The sequence below is a fragment of the Mastomys coucha genome, unplaced genomic scaffold (assembly GCF_008632895.1).
Source record: "Mastomys coucha isolate ucsf_1 unplaced genomic scaffold, UCSF_Mcou_1 pScaffold8, whole genome shotgun sequence".
NCBI lineage: Eukaryota > Metazoa > Chordata > Mammalia > Rodentia > Muridae > Mastomys > Mastomys coucha.
The window spans coordinates 61,076,042-61,099,473 of NW_022196914.1; the positions used below are offsets into that span (position 1 = coordinate 61,076,042).

The 23,432-nt window shown below is 41.3% G+C and overlaps 2 protein-coding genes across 6 annotated transcripts in view; both read right to left on the minus strand.

The window, feature by feature from the left end:
* Marveld2 (MARVEL domain containing 2) overlaps window positions 1-13,263 on the minus strand; it is a 20,737-nt gene extending 7,474 nt beyond the window's left edge. Inside the window, exons 1-3 of one of the 2 annotated variants that reach the window (XM_031360473.1) lie at window positions 12,828-13,263; window positions 7,478-8,638; window positions 3,632-3,667 (exon numbers count right to left, since the gene is read on the minus strand). In XM_031360473.1, the coding sequence (XP_031216333.1) occupies window positions 3,632-3,667; window positions 7,478-8,623 (1,182 nt within the window). In that variant the 5' untranslated portion in view covers window positions 8,624-8,638; window positions 12,828-13,263. Of the gene's footprint in view, window positions 1-3,631; window positions 3,668-7,477; window positions 8,639-12,435; window positions 12,547-12,827 lie in introns of those variants that run through there. The other variant, XM_031360474.1, reaches the window with a different exon arrangement.
* A 120-nt stretch (window positions 13,264-13,383) lies between these two features.
* The window catches only part of Rad17 (RAD17 checkpoint clamp loader component), a 31,756-nt gene continuing 21,707 nt past the window's right edge, over window positions 13,384-23,432 (minus strand). For all 4 annotated transcript variants that reach the window (XM_031360470.1, XM_031360469.1, XM_031360472.1 and 1 more), the window contains 7 exons: window positions 22,935-23,117; window positions 21,559-21,644; window positions 21,308-21,454; window positions 18,280-18,429; window positions 15,999-16,119; window positions 15,114-15,171; window positions 13,384-14,129 (listed from right to left, as the gene is read on the minus strand). In XM_031360470.1, coding sequence (XP_031216330.1) covers window positions 13,874-14,129; window positions 15,114-15,171; window positions 15,999-16,119; window positions 18,280-18,429; window positions 21,308-21,454; window positions 21,559-21,644; window positions 22,935-23,117 — 1,001 coding nt within the window. In that variant the 3' untranslated portion in view covers window positions 13,384-13,873. The remainder of the gene's footprint in view (window positions 14,130-15,113; window positions 15,172-15,998; window positions 16,120-18,279; window positions 18,430-21,307; window positions 21,455-21,558; window positions 21,645-22,934; window positions 23,118-23,432) is intronic.

Here is a 23,432-nt window from a genome sequence, read left to right on the forward strand (position 1 = left end):
ATTACTTGCTCAGAGCTACTTCTCTGGTTTACCTGTTAATATGAGGAAAAAGCTTTAAGACAGCGTAGGGTTGGGCCCCAGCTTTGGGACAAGCCACACTCTCCTAGTTACAAGCACATATGAAGGGAGACAGAAAGGCCACAGAGCCAAGGTTTAACATGGCCTCTTTCCTGTTTCTTAACTGAAACTTGTCCTGTTAGCAAATACTGGAAATGCTCTGTTATGACCCAAGACAAAGGAATTAGACATCAGGACAGACAAGTGGCACTACTGAATTCACTATGCTTTTCAAACTCAAAGTGGGCTAGGTGGACATCCTGTGGATTAGAAGCATGGAGAGCCGACCTGTGCCCAGTGCTTGTCTATGCAAGTTCTGACGTTCCCTGAGTGTACACACAGGCCTGACCCAAAGCCACCCCAATACCCCGATAGGATTCTGATTCCCACTTGCTCAATTGTTAGATATGCAGATGCTTAAGCTCTAGCACAGACCTGCTGAATGTAAATGCTATTATGTTTTTTAAAATTCCATGAGGGGCACATGCACCACAACTCACAGGAATCAGCTCTCTCCTTCCTCCATGTACTTCCTTGGACCAAACTCAAGTCCTCAGGAAAAGTGGCAAATGGGCCAGCCAGGCCCAATAAGGCCTATTTCAATAAGCTAGCTAGCTGATATGTTTGCATAATAAAGTTTGAGAACCCCAGACTTAATGAATATTTGCACTGCTTATGGGATACAATCTCAGGGAAATTAATCTGCCCAATTTAAAAAAAAAAAAAACCTGTCCAGAGTTAGGGCCTTAATGGAATATTTTATTTTATGTTCATATATCATTTTGTTTTAAAAAAAAAAAAATTATCTTGGGGCTGGAGAGATGGCTCAGTGAGTAAGAGCATATCCTGTTCCTACAGAGGATCTGGGTCCATCCAGTTCCCAGTACCCAAAAGGCCACCAACCATCTGCCACTCCAGTTCCCCAAGATCTGACACCCCCTTAAGCCACATAGGGGACTCACACACATGGCATACATTTACACACACACACACACACACAAATAAAAATAAATCTTGAGGCAGGAGAGATGGCCCAGAAGTTAAGAGTACTCACTGGCTGCTTTTTCAAAGAACTCAGGTCCCATTCCCAGCACCCACATGGCAGTTCACAAATGTCTGTAACTCCAGCTCCAGGGGATCTGGCCCCCTTTTCTGTCCTCCATGAGTAGGCATGCATGTGGCACACAGATATATATGCAGGCAAAACACTCATTGCATAAAATAAATACATCTTTTTTTAAAAAAAAAAATATTTTAGCCAGGTGTGATGGTGTACATCTTTAATCTCAGCACTCAGTAGACAGAGACAAGTGTACCTCTGAGAGCTCAAGGCCAGCCAGGGAGATATAGTAAAACCCTGTCTCAAAAAAAAGTACTTGCTTCTAGAAAAATCATATTCTCAAAAAAAAATCAAATCATGATTCAAAAAATCATAAGCTATAAAGATAAGGTTCAGCCTACTATACGGCTCAGATGACGGACAGGAAATGCAAGTTCAGAGAAGATAAGTAATTTCCACAAGACCAAAGGGCAAGAAGGAACAGGTGTCCTGATTCAGAGCGGTTTAATTCTAAAGTTCACCTCTTCTCAATGTATCATTATCTCTCCCACGCCACTCTGCCAAACCATCCCCGTTAGGATCCAGGGAGAAAAATCATACCCAAGCTAAGACGGAGTTCGAGAACTTCCCACCAGGTTTCTCATTGGGGAAGTTCAATTAATTAATGGGAGTCTCTCTTAGAATATACCTAAGCTTTTTCTACAGTGATCCACCTCCAGGGAGGGGCTTTTAAAAGGGTGTGTTTTGGCTTCAGGTTCTGTATTTTAAAAAGAATCAGGAAGGCTATAGATCAAATGATATCCAAAGGAAGAATGGGCATTTCAGCTGGATATGGAGGCATACACCTTTAGTCTTAGCACTTGGGAAGCAGAGGCAGGTGGAGTTCAAAGACAGCCAGGGATAAACAGAGAAATCCTGTTGGGGGGAGGGGGGAAACCAGAAAAAGAATTGGCATTCTATATTCTGCCAGTATTCCTAACTATTCCGGGACCTGGAAATACCCTGGACATGCTGTCTGGCCCCTAGGGACTCTGACAGAGGTGCCCTAGAACTCTGAAGCAGATCATAATAGCCCTGTTCCACCTATATGTTCCGTCAAACAGGAACACTGACAGTTGATCACTGAGGGCTGCTTTCTCCAGCATCTTCCTGGCTTTTTAGGCTGACTCTAACCCTGCATACATTTTACTGGTAAATCCCACTGCCTCGGGGCGGGGGAAATAACCAGGAACCACACATTCTACCCCGGGCAAGCACAATTGCTACTAGTACAGCACTGCCCAGTAAGACGGCCCTGTCCAGCCCAGTACTGGGAAATAAGCAGTTGCAAAGTGGACGCCCAAAGATGGCTGATGGGTGAATGGACGGATTTCAGTGATGGGGACTGAACCCAGGGCTTCACACACATTAGGCAGGCATGCATTCTACCACTGACCCATATTTCGATACTTGAGGATATTTTGAACATACTTCCAAATGTTAGCATTCTGCATAATTTTGATACTAGATTTCTCACATTATCTGTTAATGAGTGTTAGCATTTATAAAATTGATTTCCCATGTGAAGTGGTGCGTGTATGTGTGTGTGTATGTGTGTGTGTGTGCGCATGTGTGTGCTTGCTTCTTGCTGTGCTTAAGTTTCTGTCCTGATTTTTTCCTTCCATGGTGGCTGCAATGTGGGTGTGCAAGTGAAAGAAACCCTTCCCTCCCCAGCCTGCTTATGGTCATGGTGTCCTATCTCAGCAACAGAAACTCTAACTAAGACAATGACCTTGAACTTCAGTTCCCTGGCTTTTACCTTCTACACGCTGGGATTACAGCCATGGGCCACTATCCCCAGTTTGTGTAGGGAGAGATGCGGGGCTTCTTCATGGGTGTTAGGCAAGCGCTGTACTAACTGAGCTACATTTTAGCCTCAGGAAGAATGACTTCCATTAAAGCAGATTAGCCAGGCATAGTTAGTAAGCCCAGAGTTCTGTACCACAGGAGGCAGAAGCAGGAGCAACATGTATAAAAGGCCAACCTGGGCAACATGTATAAAAGGCCAACCTAGGCTACCCAGCAGGAACTTACCTCAAATAAAAAAGCATATGAGGAAGACCAACCATGTTCACTTACAAAAGAAACTCATGTAAGAAAATGAAAAGGGGCTTTAGCAATGACCACCTGGTTTGGTCCTTTTAGTATCAGAAAAAAGCTGAAAGTCAGAGCTGGAGAGATAGCTCAGTGGTTAAGAGCACTGGCTGTTCTTTCAGAGGACCTGGGTTCAAGTTCCAACACCCACATGGCAGCTCACAACAGCTCTAGAACTCCTGTTCCAGGGGACCTGACACCCTCACACAGACATACTTGCAGGCAAAACGCCAATGTACATAAAATACCAATATAAAAAAAAAGCTGAAAGTCCTCATCTGAGCTCAAAACCGTACTTTCACACAAGGATGATTCTCTTGTCAAATAAGTATTTAGCAAATCTACAGAGACAACATAACATCAAGTTAATGGTGCTCTTACCATTCTCCTTTTTGATGATAGCGATGGGTCATTTATCTGGAATAACAACAACAGAAGAGTTAAAATGATTTCAAGGGGCTGAAGAGATGGCTTGGCAGACTACAGTACTTACTGTTCTTATAGACAACTGCCTGTAACATCCACATCAGGAGGTCCTACTCCCTCTTCTGGCCACTTTGGGCACTGCACACACAAGTACACATAAATACACACAGACAACACACGTACACATAAGTAAAACTAGAAGCCACTTCGCAAAGGTTTCAATCCATTTGTACTCCGAGCCTAATCCTAGTTCCCAGAGGTCAATCCTCTCTTGATGTTTGTTCTCCACACCCGTTTGCCCATACTTCTGTGAGCCAGTGAGGAGCCAGAGGACGGCAGTTAACTGGCTCCGTGTTAGCCAGGAACATGGAGAGGATTTGGAGATATGGGATGGGGAATACTATTAGGTAAGTTGCTTGAATTACTTAGGTTACTTGTTTGTTTGTTTGTTTTTTGTTTTTTTGAGACAGGGTTTTTCTGTGCAGCCCTGGCTGTCCTGGAACTCACTCTGTAGACCAGGCTGGCCTCGAACTCAGAAATCCGTCTGCCTCTGCCTCCCAAGTGCTGGGATTAAAGGCATGCACCACTACTGCCTCGTTACTTAGGTTACTTTTATCTTGGGTGTTTTTTATTGTTTTTGATTGTTTTTTTATTTTATTTTTGATTGTTTTATGAGATATGATCTTGCTATGTACCCCAGGTTAGCTTAGAACTCACTGCATAGATCAGGCTAACCTTAATCTTGTGGCCATCCTCTTGCTTTTGCCCTGAGGGCCGGGATTACAGGTGTGACCTACCATGCCTAGCACTCTGGATAATTAAAATGTTCGTATTGTCACTTTATAAAATTAATAGGAAAAAAAGTCTGTTATGTCACCTTTAGTAACTGAATTTAATTCAAATTTAATCAAATATTGTAAAAAACAAAACAACAAAACAAAAAAAACTTATAAAAAGTTTTTAAGTGATCACCTCTGGCTTATACCTATAATTCTAGCTCTCTGGAAGGCTGAGGCAGGAGGATTGTGGTGAGTTGTAAGCCAATGTGGGCTACATAGTGAGAGCACCTCTCAAACAAAACAAAGTAAGTTGCTGGGTTTTGGTTTGGTTTGGTTTTCCAGACAAGTTTTCTCTGTAGTTCTGGCTGTCCTGGAACTCGATCTGCACACCAGACTGGCCTCAAACTCAGATCTACCTGCCTCTGCCTCCTGAGTGACAGGATTAAAGTCCTACCACCATCTGGTACAAAATAAGCTTTTGTTGAAGAAAAAATATGCTAATAATTACAATCATGTTACTGTAGTAGACCTTTGATATTTAAATAATTAAAAATTATCATTAAACTAGCATAAACATTATAAAGAATGGTAAAAGTCTCCCTATTTAGGATCTCACACACTAGAATTTAAAATTCTTAGCCAGGATGGTAGCACACACCCCTGTAACAAAGCACTTCAAAGATCGAGGCAAAAGGATCCTATGAATTCGCGGCCAGGTTAGCTCATAGTATCAGGCCAGCCAGGGAGACACAACGGGACCTGTCTCAGAAACCAAAACCAAAAGAAAACAGCTTAGGATTCTTCAATTTCTACACAGACTTAGATTTATGAAATACGCTTGTAGTGCTGAGGTACATTTTTAGAAGTAACTTAAGTCTATGTAGAATTCTAGAAAGACAAATATATTTTGTGACAACAGAGCAGGATTCACACTAGAACATGAGAAGCTTCTTGATTAACACATTGTTATGAAAAAAGCATTTATGGGGCTGGAGAGATGGCTCTGTGATTAAGAGCACTGATTGCTCTTTCTGAGCTCAATTCCCAGCAACCACCTGGTGGCTCACAACCATAAGTAATGAGATCTAATGCCTTCTTCTGGTATGTCTGAAGACAGCAACATTGTACTCATATACATAAATAAATGAATAGATAAATAAACAAAGGAAGAAAGGAAGAAGGGAAGAAAGAAAGAAAGAAAGAAAGAAAGAAAGAAAGAAAGAAAGAAAGATAGATAGAAAGAAAGAAAGGAAGCCATTTGCCATTTGCAGGGCCAGGCATGATGGAGCTCAATGATTATCCCGGCAGAGGCAGGCGGCTCACTATGTACACCTGGTCTACATAGTGAGCTCCAGGCCAGCTGGGGCTACACAGTACAAACAAATCACATTCATGAAAAAGCATGACTTGACTTGAAGAAAGCAGGACTGGGAATTTTTACAATATAGTCAACTTAACTAAGAACAAATCGAAGGCAAATAGTATGTTCAGTGGATTAGGAGGTTCCGGTGAACCTACTGGAAGGTAGTGAAATACCAGCTTAGTTCAGAGCATACTGAAAGTAGTACGACATACCTAATGTTTGCTACTCTCAAACTCATGTCATTTTTTTGTTTTGTTTTTCAAGACAGGGTTTCTCTGTGTAGCCCTGGCTGTCCTGGAACTCACTCTGTAGACCAGGCTGGCTTCGAACTCAGAAATCCGCCTGCCTCTGCCTCCTAAGTGTTAGGATTAAAGGCATGCGCCACCACTCCCCGGCTAAACCCATGTCATTTTAAATGGGATTTTTTTTTATGTGTTTGGTATTCACATATGGTAATATATTAGGTCTTACCATCATTTTTTCCTCTATATTATCCTCATTGCTTATTATTTTCATTGTTATTTTTAGTTAATAAAATCCAGGAAAGAGAAGCAAATGCAGTTATTTTCTTACTTTGGAATTTACACCTTCCCAAATGATGAACCATCAAAGGCAGATAAGCTTCATGTTCACTGTGACTCAGTCATTTGATGTTTGTTTTTAATGCAAACATAGTCTTTTCTGGTTTTGCTTTTTGAGACAGGGCTCCCAGGCTGGCCTCAGACTATGTGGCCCAGGCTGGACTTGAACTCACAATCTTCCTGCTTCAACTTCCCAAGGGCAGAAGTTACAGGTGTAAGCCACTATTCCCATTAGCCAAACTCCTTTGTATATGTGTACATGTGTCTGCTTCTGTTGATGCTGGTTCTTAAGCCTCCACCTTATACACGTGGAGGTCAGAGGGCAGCCTAGGGTGTTAGTCCTCAGGTGCCCTCCACTTCTTGTTTGAGATGGAGGCTCCACTGGCGAGCTTCAGGGCATCCACCTGTCTCCACCTTCCACCTCCCAGCACTGGGAGTACAGGGACATGCCAACGGTTTTTACTTCTTAAAGAGACCTAGTGACTTATTACTCAGGTTCTCATGCTTGACTGAGCCACACAGCTACATAGACTTAGGGTTATTTCCAGGGAGGTAAAAAGTAAATTGTTAAATGCATTCTTTCTTCCTATAAGTGAAATATTTCATGAGGTTTTACTAAATTTTATCTTAGGAAAGAATCAAAGCTGTTCCTGAACTTGCTTTGATGATGAGATACTCAATCTATGTTATTTCTGTTTTTTTATTTATTGCCTATATTATTGTGTGTATATTGCATATACATAAGATATATCATGTAATTTATGTTATCATTTACCCAAACTCAGTGACCACGCCGTTCTCGGCATCGGTCAGCCACAGCGCACTTAGTTAACAAACTACTGTGATGTGGTGTCTCTCTGCAATAACAAGCAGACCAACAGAGTGGCTTATCCCAGTCCAAGTAAGTCACTGAGACAGGGAGGGGTTCTGAAATTCAGCTTATTTAAATACATACACAGATACTGATAGAGAATGACTCTGACAAAGCTTTAAGGGTGATGTATTTTTTAAGAGTCATAGGATAGGAAAGCAAAACCAAACAAAGGTATTGAGAAGCCCAGCAAATGCAAGCGCGTACCTCCTGTTGCTCCATGAACTCCCGATGTTTCCGAGCTGCTTCGTGCCTCCACAGCTTTAGGCAGACCAGGGCGCTGACGAGGTAAACTATCATAGTGACAAACAGGAAGATCATTGCAGCTATCTGACCTCCTTCTACCCGGCAGAACATCGCATTCATTGGCGTATTAAATAACGGGTAGTAGCAGAGTCCGCCTCGGTTGGTATCATTCACATAGACTATGGCTGCAGCCATGTACAGGACAAACAACGCAACGTTAACTCCAAACTCCGTCAGGGGCCACCAGTTAGAGTCCAAAAGAATGGTGCGGTAATACATGGACATCCCAAGCACCAGAATAATAATAGTGGCAACCCAAGCCAATCCAGCTACCACGAGTACAAAAGGGGTCTTGGGGCCACTGTAGTAATAACCTCCATACGTATTGCCGAGGCTACCAAGACCTCCCATGCCATAGGGCTGTGTATAGCCAAACAAGTTGTACCACTCGTTGTCCTTGTGGATATAAGCTGTGACACAAGCAAAGACGCCAGCCCCCAGAAGCAGTTCCACCACACCCAGAATTCTCAGCAGGCCTGCCCACGACTTCATGTAGGCGTACCGCAGATTGTACTCCTCTACCTTCTCACTGTAAGTCAGCGCCGTCTGCGTGCGTCGGTCTAAGGATGCATAGGGGTCATGGGGAAACATGGCGTCTGCCTCTTGCTGGGAATTAAAGGTGCCTTGTGACCCTCCGGAAGGATCTCTGTAAGAGTTGGGTGGGTGGTGGTTTGGTCTTGCTGGAGAGGCTGGAGGTGAACACTCCACACCATCGGAGATGTATCTGATATCTGACACCGGCTTATCCCATTCTGGGTCCTTTTTCTTCCCTCTGAAGAAGTTCTTCCAGGAGTCAGGAACAAAGCGCCTTACCGGCTTGAGGTCTGGTGCCACGGCTGGTTCCTCTGTGTCACTTGAGTAGAAGCTGGGGCCGAACGGTGGCTGTAATGGGAGAGGGGGTGGAGGCAGAGGATCTGCGCTGACAGCCAGCTCACTGCTTTGAAGAGACTGGAGGGTTCTTATGGTACCGTCTGGACAAGGTGTGTCCCTGGGAACCTCACTATAGCCCCTGTCCCGAATCCTGGACCTTCCATCACTTGACGACATTTGTGATTTTCACACCTGTGGCCAAAATTAAAGATATCATTCATGCTTAGTTACTTTATCCTTCATAAAAAAAATCCAGCTATTTTATTCACTTAGTTACAAAGCATATTCAGGTGGCAAACATGACTATATCCAAGTTTTATTGTATATAAAATGATAAATACATATTTATCATATTTATAATATATAATATTTTAAATGCATGTAACAATTAGATTATCCAAAAATATGCTTAAGTGTTCTATGACATTTTTAAGTACAGTTTTAAATATTAGTTTTGGATTTTATATAGTAAAACATTTAAGTTTAATTTATGTATGACTCCTATAGACAAAATATAAAAACAAGACACAAACTTGAGGAATACAGAATGTTAATATATTCCCACGTGCAGTCTTGTCTTTAGACATCTAAATCAAAATTAATATTTAAGAATCTGAGCATACCAAACTTTGATGGCTCAGCAAATACTCTTCATTTTTATTAACCCACTTTTTGCTTTGGAATGGCTTAAGGGGCCGTTAAAGCAGTCTTAACACATATGAAGCAGGAGGCGTTTTCCTTCCTAATCAACAAGTTAGCCAAGGGTTAGAACTCTGACTCAGAGGTGAAGAGCACTGGCTGCTCTTCTGCAGGAACTGGGCTTGACTCTCAGTACTCACACTGGGGGGGTGGGAGGATCAGAAGTGGCTATAACTCAAGTCCCAGGGGATCTGATGCCTTTTCCCGGCCTCTAGGGAACTGCATCTGCATCTATGGTGCACTGACATATGCAAGCAAAACACTCAAACACACAATATAAAATAAAAAATGTGCAGGGTTTGTTTCTTTCCTCCTAAAGTATTAACAGCTGGCACTAGACTTAGAAGCTGAGCTCTCAGAGGTAAAAACATCACAGCTGTGGTTCCCCAGAACCGGTGTAAAACAGCAGCAGCACTAACTGTGAATACCACTGTCCCCAGAGCAATTATCTAAAGGCAATTTGCTGTTGCCACGGACAACTAAAGCATCTCAGAACTAATTAGAATTTAATATACCTGAAAAAATTTAAAAATTTTTCAAAATACACTTTGACTAAGTCTATTGCCTTCCTTGATGAAAGCAATGACCTAAATATATATTCAATTTAAAACAAAAACAAAAACAAAAGAGGCTGGAGGGATGGCTCAGCGGTTAAGAGCACTGACTGCTCTTCTGGAGGTCCTGAGTTCAAGTCCCAGCAACCACATGGTGGCTCACAACCATCTGTATTGAGATCTGATGCCATCTTCTGGTGTGTCTGAAAACAGCTACAGTGTACTTACATATAATAAACAAATAAACCTTTGGGCCGGAGCAAGAAGGGAAAAACAAACAAACAAACAAACACCACTTACTGACATTCTACTAGGTTAGAGGCACACTGACTTTCTCCTTTCAACTTGTTTATGCCTTTTTATTGGATATTCAAGTAGACACATGGTACTATACTTGAAATTAGGACAAATTTAAATGGGCGCTCTTACTTTTAAGGTGCTGAGCAATTTGGAAACCCTAAGGCATAATCTTAATTGTAAAATAGAGACCCATTAGTCAACAAAGATTGCCTGAGAACCTCCCACAAATTGGACACACCGAGGTTGTATTTAAGTTCCCTGCCTTTATGGAATTTAGATCCTACTGTGGGTGGCAGGTGATGGAGAAGTGAAATTAATAATGCCCCAAGGGTCAAAGTCTTAAAGAGGAGAAAGGAAGGCCCTGCAGGCGGCATGTACAGCTCTAGCACGGTGAAGGAAGTCTTCATGGCGAAAGAGACAAATGCAGAAATGAGATGAAGGTGGAAACCAAGTGGACATCTGGAGGAGAGTGCTCTAAGCAAATGGAACAGCTACAGTGCCTAACATGCTAAGGAAATACCGAATCAGAGAGCTCGGCAAGGAAGCAACGGAACGAGACAACAGCAGATCCAATGTCAAATGAGTCACGTAAGACCTTAAATTCCCTGGCAGTGAATGGGCAGTAAGAAGCCAGCGGAGGACTGGGAGTTGAGGAGTGACCCAATCCAACTTGTTGATGTGGTGTTCAGAGTTCAACTCAGAAGGTGAAGGCTGACATGAAGAGGCTATTGATACTTGACCCAAAGGATCATGGGGAGAGCCATGGAGACAGCAAGGCCTTACATTCTAGATGCAGAACATGTACAGTAAATGGTCACTGAAGAATTTAAACATAATCAAAAGTGGGAAGGGTAGCATTCGGAACCTCCGTGTCCCACAGATCAGCTTCAGTAACTACTCTTAAGATCAATCCTATTCAGAGTTCACTATTCCTTCCCTGTCTGTCCTAGTCCTCCACAGATTACTTTGAAGCAGGCCCAGAGGGTCTGGAGAGATGGCTCAGTGGTAAAGACAAAGGTTGCTCTTCCAAAGGACCTGGGTTCAATTCCCAGCTTCCACATGGAGGCTCACAACCATCTGTAACTCCAGTTCCAGATGATCTAACAAGCTCTTCAGCCTCCATGAGCACTGCATACATATGGTGTAGAGACATACATGTGGGCAAAACACCCACATAAAACAAAATAATAAATGCTAGGATACCTATCTGATCACTTATGGTGAATTCGTTTCTCCATCCTCAGGGAGTAGCATGGGAGTAGCATGAAACTCCTCATGGGAGTTTCAGTAATCCCTTAGGAATCCAGGTGGAGACGCAGTCTGTCCAGAGAGTAGGTACCACCACCAGACCAGACCAGACACAACCACCCGACAGATCGGTGGTCCTCAGCCTTCCTAACGCTTCTATCCTTTAACACAGTTCCTCATGTTGTGGTGACCAATGATCATAAAATTATTTTTGTTGTTACTTCATAACTGTAATTTTGCTACCGTTATGAATTATAATGCAAACATCTGTGTTTTCCAATGGTCTTAGGTGATCCCCGTGAAAGGGTCACTGATCCTTTAGGGGTCATGCCCCACAGGTTGAACCCTTGCAGTAGATGGAACACACAGAGGAGGGAGTCCAGGAAGAAATTTCAGGGTCCTCTAATAAGACACCCCAAGCCTGGAGGATTAACTATGATAATCCAGAAGGGTGTGCACCGCAAACCAGAGGCTAAGTGACAACTGTCTTAGGGTTTTTACTGCTGTGATAAAACACCATGAACTTGGGGAGAGCCGGTTTACTTTCACTTACAACACTCAAGCCACACTGCATTACTGAGAGAAGTCAGGGCAGGACCCTGGAGGCAGGAGCTAATGCAGAGGCCATGGAGGAGGGCTGCTTACTGTGTTCTCCTCTCGGCTTGCTAGTTTGTTTTCTTATTGCATCCAGTGGCAGGCAGCACCATTCATAGTGAGCTAGACCCTCCCACGTAAATCACCAATCAAGTAAATGCACCACAGGCTTGCCTACAGGTCAAAGTAGTGGGGACATTTTCTCAACTGAGGTTCGGTCTTCTAAGAGGACTGTAACTTGTGTCAAGTTGACATAAAACCAGCCAGCACAACAGCAATTATTTTTGCCCTTTTGTCTTTATCTCTTTGTTTAAAAAAAAAAAAAAAAAAAAAAAAAAAAAAAAACTACATTCGACACATGCCTAAGAATGTAGAAGCAAAAGCACAACAAATAAACCGAACAAGGTTTGAGGTCTCTAGGGTATAAATAGTGTACACGGCATCCCGCTGGTTAATTTAACTCCTAAAAGTATGACTCACTGTAGCGGATTCAACTCATCTTCACCTGTGGAAAACCGCTCGTTTGAGTTACATCACTTTATCATTTAAATAAAACACAAAAATGTGTAAACTAGTAGAAGAACAAACTGTTACCCAGCAAGGAATCTTCAGCGGTCTTTGCACACATTTTAAATATACAGATACCCCTGACGTCTTACAGCTTGCCCCTAAGCCCCCAAATTCCATCTAGCTCGGTCGCAGGTCTTTTGTTTGTTTGGAGCCAGAGAGTTAGGAATGCCACAGTTGTGGCCAGAAAAATGGTTCCCTGAGCGTCACGGGGATCAAGCTTGGTTACCTTTATACACGCACAATCGCCCCTTTAGTTGCCTCTAAAACTTTGCTGCCTCCAGAAAGTGGACTGCCTCAGGTACTTGGGGATTTGGGGTTGGGGAGCAGCGGGGCCGCAGCCGCGAGCAGACCCACAGACATCCAGTATCCCCGCCAGGATCCCCCATCTAGCCTCCCGGCACCGCGACTATACCCACCCGGTGCGTGTCCCGCCTTCGCCTTCTTCTCTGGAAAATCCACTCTGGCTTCCGCCCCAAGGTGGCCGTTGTCCCGGTCAGGCCAGGCAGGAAAGTGGCGAGGGCGGCGCCACCAGTCGCCCGGAAGGACGGCGGCGGTCCAGCCGGCCGCACCTGTCGCTACAGCGAAACCCGCCCACGCCGCCCCTGGAGCCCGGCGCGCCCGCGTGCTCCCGCTTCAGCCTGGCTGCGGGTGGGAGGCGGCTCGGGGATGTGAGCCCAGGGCGAAAGGCCCACCCCGCGAGGCTCGGCGTCCCGTGGCCGCATCGCGGCCCCACTCACCTGCGCGGCCGCCGGAAGAGCACGCGCTCCCGCGGGCACCGAAACTGCGACCTGACTCCTGGGGCGTGGCCGAGCCACAGCGCCCCGCCCGCCTGGCCACCTAGCTAAGTCCGGAAAGAAGCAATGGCACAGGTACTACCAGCCCCTTCCCACTTCAGAACATCTGCTCTACTTATGCCTGGACCCAAGGCAGACAGTGCATGGTAGGTAATGTTAAAGGATAAGAAAAACAAGATGAAATCCAACATTTTTTTAATTTTGATATAAATTATGTAAATACTTTCCAGAAGTATCTAAAATATTCCACTGTACAACATACCAAAAAACGGTATCAGAGAAGCTAGATGCAAACTGTAATTAAGGCACAAAGTTTATTTATACTCATAATTGCATCCTAAACTGTTTTATAAATCAAATTTACAACACCCCATAAAGTCTGTATATTCTGGATTACTCCTTCACATTTTGATATTTAGCACAACATTCATACATCACACTGTGACCTCTCCTCAAACCATACACAAGACTAAATAAATACTAAGTACTGAGTACTTGAGACCTGCTTTACTTCAAGATGACAGGCTGCAGCTGCTGTGATGGATACTAGAAGGAACTAAGCAATTAACAAACTGCTTGTCCTTTAGAGACATGTTAATGCTGTCCTAGTACCACTGAATAGACTAAAATCCATCTCTCAGGTAGCAATTTGATTGGCAGGCTGTTCTCTATGTCTCATCGCTGTCATAGTCCTCTATTATTATATCTTCCTCTTCCTCCTCCTCGTCTTCCATGTCCACTTTGGAGGAAAAGGGCTGAGGCTGGCTGGCAGGCAGATCGCTCCCACTGTTCTGACTCAAAGGAAGAGACCAGGTTTCTGGGTCAGCAGTCTGAGCGGGCTGGCCTCCGCTGTGCAGGAACTCATCCCCGCTGTCAGGGTCTATCAGCCCCAGCTCCCGGTCAGTCAGGGCTTCCATTTTCAACCTGCAGAATCACAGTGAAGACATCAATGGGAACCAAACACAAGATTCCTTGAAATTATAAACTAAGTGGTCTTTCCACTCACATACAGACAAAAAAGTGCAAGGCAAATGATCAACTGTGAATACATCCTTTCTGCTTACAAGAGTGTTACTGTCTTCAGCAGAGTTCCTACAGACTAATATTTACATACACATTAAACATGAGCATAAAACAGAAATCTTAGGAAACACAAACGGGAACACATAGACTGTCCAAAGAAATATGTAATTAACATAGAAACTAAAGTTGGGCATGGTGCTCACACCTTTAATCCCACACTCAGGAGGCAAAGGCAGGCACTGGGCCTCTGAGTTCAGGTAGCCAAAACTACATAAAGGGTCTCTGTCTCCAAAAAGAAACTAAACCAATCAACTTCGTCCAGGAGTGATGGTACAGCACTTGGGAGGCTACGATAAGAAAAGTTTGAGTCTAGCCTCTGCTACATAGTGAGACCTTGTCTCAAAACACATCTACTATTACCTTCTTTTGTGTTAATTTTACTTTTTATTGTTACCTTCTAACTAGAAAAGGGTACTTTAGTTTTTTTATTTTATTTTATTTTAGTTGGTCAGATACCCTCACTTAAGTTACAAGGTTAACTTGTAAGTTAAGTTGTTAACTGCCAAGCATGGGCGCTAGGAACCAAGCTCAGGTTCTCTGGTCACTACACAACTAGTAAACCATCTCTTCAGCCCTAGCTCCTTTAAAATTTTTTTAATTAACTGATTGATTAGTTTTTAAGACAGGGTCTATCTACATAGCTGTGTCTATCCTGTAAAACAGGCTGGCCTTGAGCTCATAGAGATCTGCCTACCTACATCTTCTGAGTGCTAGAAATAAAGATTTGTGCCCAGCTGTTTTGTATTTTGTGAACAATATTTCATAAAATACTGACTATATGCTAAACATATTCAGTAAGAGACTTTTAGAAGATGATCAACTTACCTTCCAAAGTTTCGCTTCAAAGGAAGTCTTCCAATATCTTGTATAAAGGAAATCTGAGCTGAAAAGACATTTTAACAAAGTTTTAAATCCCATCATTTAAAAATGTATTTTTAATTGACAAATTTAAACTATATATTTATGGTGTATGTGGCATTTTCATGTGTGTATACCTTATGGAATAGCTAGACCAAGCTATTTAATATGTATTATAATACCTGATTTTTTTTTTTTTTTGGTGAGAACACCTGAATATACTCTTGGGTCACCAAGATGACTTAGTGGGAGGCACAGATATGGAAAGGAAAAAAGCTAGCACAAACTCTGTAGGGCTAGGTAGAAATGGAATTCTATTGTGAACGTGTTACACACACAAACTAATTATTCTAGGTTTCTTTTCATGACAGAGCTTAGCAATGAGACTGGGTTGCCACAGAGAGGGCTCAGGGGTTAAGAAGCTTACAACATGGGACTCAGAGTGGCTCACCAGCAACCACATCAGCCAATTCACAAACACTTGTCATTCCAGCACTAATGACTCCAGCACCATTCTGCCCTTTGCTTGCGTCTGCACCCATGTGCACATACACATAATAAAAAATAATAAAAAAGAAAGAAATAAAAACATAGCTGAAAGAAGTATCAAGTAGTCAAATTTGAACAATTTGAGATCAAAATAAATGAGAGTAAGGAGTTACAACTGAAGAAGCAAGACTCTAGAGTCTTTATCAATATAAACCAAAAATTCAAACAAATGAGAATCTAAACTATTCTTTATAGTACAATTCACGGACAGAAACCTAGAAGGAAGAAGCAGCCGTCAACTTCAGTAGATGAAAACATGTAGCTAACAGGTACCGAGTGCTCTACAGGAAAGGATCCTGTTACCTTTATTTCGCATTGGAATGGTCAGAAGAGCAAGATATGGCAAGAGCTGAGTCTGGAGACACAAAGCTGGTAGGCAGAAGTCAAAAAAGAGTGCTTTTGCTGCCAGGCAATTTTCCCGATACTGTAGAAAATAAAATTCAAAAGATGGTTATATGTATCTGCATGGCGTGGTGGTACATTTTAATCCCAGCACTCAGGAGGCAGAGACAGGTAGATCATTCTAAGTTTGAGACCAGCAAACTTACATAGCAAGTTCTGGACCAGCCAGACCTACAGAGTGAAATACTGTCTGTAACAAATGCCAACTCTAACTGTATATAAGTCATTAATACTTTGGGTCTGGTTAATTTTCATATGTGATATTTTTATTTATTAGTAAGTTTTTAAATAATAAAGTTTATGAAATAAAAAAATTAAAACCGCCAGGCGGTGGTAGCGCACGTCTTTAATCCCAGCACTTGGGAGGCAGAGGAAAGTAGATTTCTGAGTTGGAAGCTAGCCTGGTCTACAGAGTGAGTTCCAGGATAGCCAGGGCTACACAGAGAAACCCTGTCTCGAAAAACCAAAAAAAAAAAAAGAAAAAGAAAAAAGAAAAAAAATTAAAAACCAAACACCCAAGCCAAGCAAAAACAAAAAAGATGGTTATGAATCCATAGTTTATTATGCTACGAAGTCTGTGAGTTTATGTACCATAGAGATATTTTTCTTTTCATGCAACCAGGCTGGCCTCCAATTTACAATCTTCTTGATTCCACCCTTTGAGTATATAAATATATTTAAAATGCTTATGGAAAGATATAAAGATGTTAATGGCCAAGCCTATGATTTGAATTAAATCTCTGAGTCCCACATGGTGGGAGAAGATTCTCAATTTGTCTTTTGATCTCCTTATGTTCCTCTCCCCAACACACAAATGCACACGCACAAATAAATATAATTTTTAAAAAATTGTTTAAATAGTAATTCTTTTTTTTTTTCCGAGACAGGGTTTCTCTGTGTAGCCCTGGCTGTCCTAGAACTCACTCTGTAGGAGGCTGGTCTCAAACTCAGAAATCCGCCTGCCTCTGCCTCTGCTTCCCAAATGTTGGGATTAAAGGCATGCGCCACCACTGTCTGGCTTTAAATAGTAATTCTTAACTGTTCTATTCTACCATTACCTAACAATATCATGTTACACTGGCAGCAGCCTCATGCATCTGCATCTACTAGATATTTTCACAGTATGGACTCCTTGCTCAATGTCTGATCTATACAATTTGACTTGTTTGATAAAAACACCTATGATGATTATGCAATGGTCAACACTCAGTAAAGTTCTCAGGCTGTTTCTCTATCCCAAGCTATGTGTAAGTATATTATGATTAATTAGCGCAGCTACAGGGCAGTACAACAAATCTCCCAGTTCACTGCCTCTCACTGAAACTATTTTACTTTTTCTAATTTTAGGTTTTTGACATAGCATCGCCCCATGTATCTCAGGCTGGCCTCATACTTGTAACTATTTTGCCTCAGCTTCTCTAAACAGTGCTAAGATAACAGAAAAAAGCTACCACACTGAACACTATGTTATTTCTGTGTTTTTGTTTTTATTTTGAGATAGGGTCTCTCTATGTAGCCCTGGCTGCCTCAGAATTCACTATGTAACCCCGGCTGGCCTTGAACTCACATAGGTGTTCAAGCTTCTGCCACTTGAGCCCTGGGACTGAAGGCATGAACCACCACACCTAGAAAAATCATGAGGCTTAGGAGCTAGCTTACTAGCAATGAATTATATACTTTTCCTTCTAGTTGTTAAAAAGATAATAATAAGCTTAGCAAGGTAGCACATGGTGGGAGGATTAGAAGTTGTTTAGGAACATCCAAGACAAGACTCTTAATTAAAAACCAAATAAACAAAAATCCAGCTTTGAGACATAATACATATATGAAGTTAGTGAATAGAGTCTCACTACGTAGTTAGCCCAGGTGGACTTAAACTCATGATCCTCTTACTTCTGCCAACAGTGCTGAGATTACATCTCATCTCAATTATAGCTATAGGTTATAGTTTATCTCAATCCCCATTATATTAACCATTTAATTCTCTCAGGTAATTTCAGTAATAATAAAAATACTTACAAAGACCACCCAGGCACAACCTTTAACCAAGTAGCACAACTACTTATTGCTGTAAACCCTACTCCCCCTTCTACCTCTGTATCATCAACCTCATATGCCATTCAATCACCTAAATTATTAAAACAAAGTACCTCAATATCATCATAATTCATTCCAATGTTACCTTTTTATGTATTACAAACCACTGGGGTTTATGTAAGGGTCGAAAGCTTGATCCTCCTCCTTGGCAATGAGCGAATCCCCGGGATTTATTGGAATGCATCACACCTCTTGTAGCTACAGATGTACTATATTCCCTGAGTAACAAGCGTGTCTAGCAAATGAGACAAGATGTAAGACATTTAAGAAATACTATTGTTGTTAGTATCGACACATAAATAAGAACTGCTTATATGTATTTTGCATATTTATTTTCCAACATCTATAAAATTATTTAATACAAACTCAACTGAGACATCAGGATCAAATGCACTGGATGAACTTCTGAATAGGGTCTTTGGTGGAGTTGGTAAAGTCTTTGGTAGGGTTGGAAAAACATTTTTAGGGCAACTAGAGAGTAATAATAAATTACTAGACTATTTTTGCCATGTTGCTTTTTAAGACAAGGTCTCCTCTAAGTAGGCCAGGCTAGTCTTAACCTTTTTTTTTTTCTTCGAGACAGGGTTTCTCTGTGTAGCCCTGGCTGTCCTGGGCTGTCACTCTGTAAACCAGGCTGGCCTCGAACTCAGAAATCCGCCTGCCTCTGCCTCTCCCAAGTGCTGGGATTAAAGGCGTGCACCACCACTGCCCAGCTAGTCTTAACCTTGATACTTCCTGCCACACCCTTCTAAGTACCGGATTTACAAGCATGTACCATTATACTCAACCTAAATGAATATTATCTAAATGAACAGCAACTTTATTAAGTATGATAGCATTATTATAGCTTTAGTAGAATGGTCTTTATTCATGTGTGTTTACAATCATTTTTCCATTTTCCACCAAAAACTAGTATATAATATGTAAGAGATGAGGCAAATATTGCAAAGTAGGAAAAAAGCAAATAAAGGTTAAAGGTATGTAGGTTTTCAATCTACTTACAACTTATCTATAGATTAGAAATTCTCAAAATAAAAAAGCAATCATGCTTAGATGCTAAAACCTTAAGGCCTACTACTAAGTTGATCACTATGCAATGTGTCCATGAATCTGATACCACACTGCACCTCCTATATGTGAAAACGTGGTAATTAAAAAGGTTTTTGTCAAAAACTAAATGAAGGACCATGCAATAGTGGTACATGCCTTTAATTCCAGCACTCAGAGAACAGAGGCAGGCAGATCTCTAAGTTAAAGCCAGTCTGGTCTACAGAGTGAGTTCCAGGACAGCCAAGACTATATAGAAAAACGCTGTCTCAGAAAGAAAACAAAAACAAAAAAACCCAACAACTAAGTGATGGAACACTGAGTATCTATAAATGTTTCTTCTTTCCTTTTTTTTTTTTAAATTTACTTTATTTTAATGTGTATGAGTACACTGTAGCTGTTCAGATGGCCGTGAGCCATCATGTGTGTGGCTGCTGGGAACTGAACTCAGGACCTCTGCCGGCCCCACTGTAGCTGTCTTCAGACACACCAGAAGAGGGCATCAGATCTCATTACAGGTGGTTGTGAGCCACCATGTGGTTGCTGGGATCCGAACTCAGGACCTTCAGAAAAGCAGTCAGTTCTCTTACCCTGCTGAACCATCTCACCAGCCCTAAATGTTTTTTCTTAACTTTAATTATTATTTTGTTTTGTATTGTGTTTTGATTGGTTTTGGTTTTTGGCTGTCCTATAACTAGCTCTGTAGATCAGGCTAGCACTAAACTTAGAGATCCATCTGTCTCTGCTTCCCAAGTGCTGGGATTAAAGGTATGCACCACCACTGCCTGGCTTCTAACTTTAGTTATGATTGCTAGTGATGCATTTATAACCAGAAAAATGTTAATATACCAGACCAGTGCTGTCCAGCTGAACTTCTTACAATGATAGAAATGTCATATAGATGGGCTATATGTAGGTACTAGTCACACGAGGCTACCAAGTGTTGCAAAGCAGTTGTGTGACTAAGAAACTGAATTTTAAATCAAAATTAAGTAGCTGCTGTACTGGTCAGAAGAGTATTAAGATATTATGAAAAATACATGAAATTTTGGCACAGGCTCATTGGCACCCCTGTTGTTTGAGATACTAGGGGGTGGGGGTGGTAAAAGGATCACTTGAGTCCTAGAGTTCAATAACAACCTGAGCAACATAGCCACCAAGGTCCTATTTCATAAACCTTAAAGGGGTGGGGAGCCAGCTCAGCAGGAGAGAGTCCTTGTCAAGTGAGCTTAATAATGTGAGCTGGATCCCTGGAATCTACATCAAAGTGAAAAGACATCATCAACTGCACAGAGTCGTCCTTTGACATCCACCTGCTGCCATGGTAATTAGGAAGAAATTAACAACAGATCACTGGTTTTGGTCCAGGGAAATCAAGCAGGGTGTTGTGTATCCTAAGCATTTGCTTTAACATGGGCCATACTTCCAGCCAATGCATATTTTATAGTAATTTCAAAAACCTAAAAAATTTGTTTTAGTTTTCAATGACTGATAAATTTTCTAAGTACAAGTCTGGAGAGAAGGCTCAGTACTTAAGGGCACTTGCTGCTTTTCCTCCAGAGGACCTACCTGAGTTTGGTTTCCAGCAAGCCAAGTCAGGCAGTTCAGAAGTGTCTAAAACTCCAGTGTACACATATGCACATGCAGACATACCAATACATAATAAAAAAATAAATCTTTTAAAAATATCTTGAGTATATGTTAATTTTAAAATTAGAAAATAGAGGCTGGGGATACAGCTCAGCGGTTGAGAGCGTGTGCTGCTCATGTAGAACCAGGTGTGATTCCTAACATGGAACATCCTCTTCTGACCTTATGGTGTACAGACATATACAAAGTCATGTACATTAAACAAACAAGATTAGAAAAGAACAACAGAAAAAATTAGTGCTCTATATCATCCAAAAAAATCAGATACCCTGAGATTTTATTATAAACACCGGCTTGAATAATTAGATTTAGGACAGTAAATAAGAAGAGTCACAAAATATGTGAAATAGGGTAAAGCACAACATTTTCCTGAAGAAATACAAACATATAAAAATACTTAAGTCAAATGGTCTTACATTCCAGTCACCACCGAGGATATCTGCAAAACTTAGAAACTCACTGGCTTGCACAAGATCATCTACTTCGGTGAAGAAATCTATGTAGTTTTGGTGAAGGTATAAATTAAAAAAGTCTCCTGGCATGTGTGACATTTCTACTATTTCCTATAAAAAGAGGCATACATAAATTGCGCTGCAAATACAGTGAGCAGATATTTACACACATATGTAATACATACTCAGCAAAGTCCAAAGCATTACAAAATTACCTCAGGCTGAACAAGCAAAGTATCCCGGTCATGCTCTGACAAGTGAGCAGGCAAGCGAGGTGAGTCTAACTCTGCTAACGGTGCTCCTGGAAAAGAGTATCTGAGATTACTAATCTTTATAATCACAGCGCTTCCATAGGCTGATTTTCAATATTTTAGGTATATCAGTGTCAAAATACTAAGGAAGCTATTAAAAATTAAAAACCAAAACAAGTGAGTTTGACAACTTTATACTACTACCAATGACAAAATTCAGAAATCTAATTTTTGGATTATGCCTTTTGTTTTTTTTTTTGTTTTTTTGTTTTTTCGAGACAGGGATTAAATTTTTCTAAATTTAAAATCTGAAATGTCTCAACTTCATCTGTCAGCTCTGGGTTGTTTTCTCCTTTTGCCTTGTCTCAGTATAGAAGCCTGAAGTGTTGTATTTACTGTCTGGGAAGAAGCTGTTCTACCTTCAGAAGCAGGAAAGCTCCCTGCAGTGAGGTGAAAATGGACACAAGGCTGGAAGATGAGCTGTCCCAGGGACACTGAGGCTGGAAGGTGAACTGTCCCAGAGACAGGTGAGTATTTTCAGCCCACCTAAGTGGCCACTTTACTTTCCTTACATGGCATTTGCATTTTGAAATCCTAGTCTTTTGTAACAAAATCATATTGGTACTTACTAAATAAAGAACAGAAGCCTGGGATTTTACTGAAAGGAGGGAGAGTTTGGGAGGGCATGGGTAGAAAGGCAGTTGGAACAAGCAACACAGAAAGGCAGTTGGAAGGCAGCAACTTAGTGAAGAGGAGCAACTGAAGCTACTGGCACCTGGCCTAGGACTCCAGCTAAATATTACAATAGCTTTGGGCTATCAACTCTTATGTCTGAAAGTCTAGAGCAGTGGTTCTCAACCTTCCTAATGTTGCGACCCTTTAATACAGATCCTCATGTTGTGTTAACCCAACCATAAAACTATTTTATTACTACTTATAACTGTAATTTTGCTACTGCTATAAATCATAATATAAATATCTGATATACAGAATATCTGATATGTGACCCCTGTGAAATGGTCATTTGACCCCCCAAAGGGGTCACAGCCACGGGCTGAGAACTGCTGGTCTAGATGAACTGATATCTTCAGGAAACTATAATTTATAGACATGAATATGGCTTACAGTTGTAAATTTATATTTAATCCAGTTAGAAATACTCCATATAGGTAAAAATATTCTCCTGCTATATTTTAGCACTGACTATGCAGTATCTTGGTTGGGTTCCTAGCTCCTTCTTATAACAAAGCAAAATACAAGGCATCTCAAATCATATAGTATCTTGTTTCTGTAGTAAGAGTTATAAACATCAAAGATAAAATTCCAGAAAAGTTTCTTACTTTTACAGTACAGAATTTTCCCCAAAGCTCTGAAGAGAAAAAGAGAAACATCTTTTCCACCAATAGCTTGAATCTCTTGATTTTCCAAAGTACTATTATGTTTCTTTTTTTGCTTTGATTTTGATATCGCAGCATCTGATTTCAATGACATTCTTTTCTTCTTTGACCATGAATTGTTCTCTCCTAAATAATATTTGTTTAAAAAAATATATAAATACTAAAAGTAAGAGCATTTCAAATACTTACACTAAGTATTCCATCCAAAACCTTTTTCTAACAAGCAGAAACTTAATGTGACCTTAGTGAAGAATCTTCTCTGTTGCTAACTATTAAAATATAATAAAATGTCATTGGGCAGTGGTGGTTTATGCCTTTAATCCCCAGCACTTGGGAAGCAGAGGCAGGCAGATCACTGAGTTCGAGGGCAGCCTGGTCTACAGAATGAGTGTCAAGACAGCCAGGGCTACACAGAGAAAAACAAAACAAACAAAAAAAGTA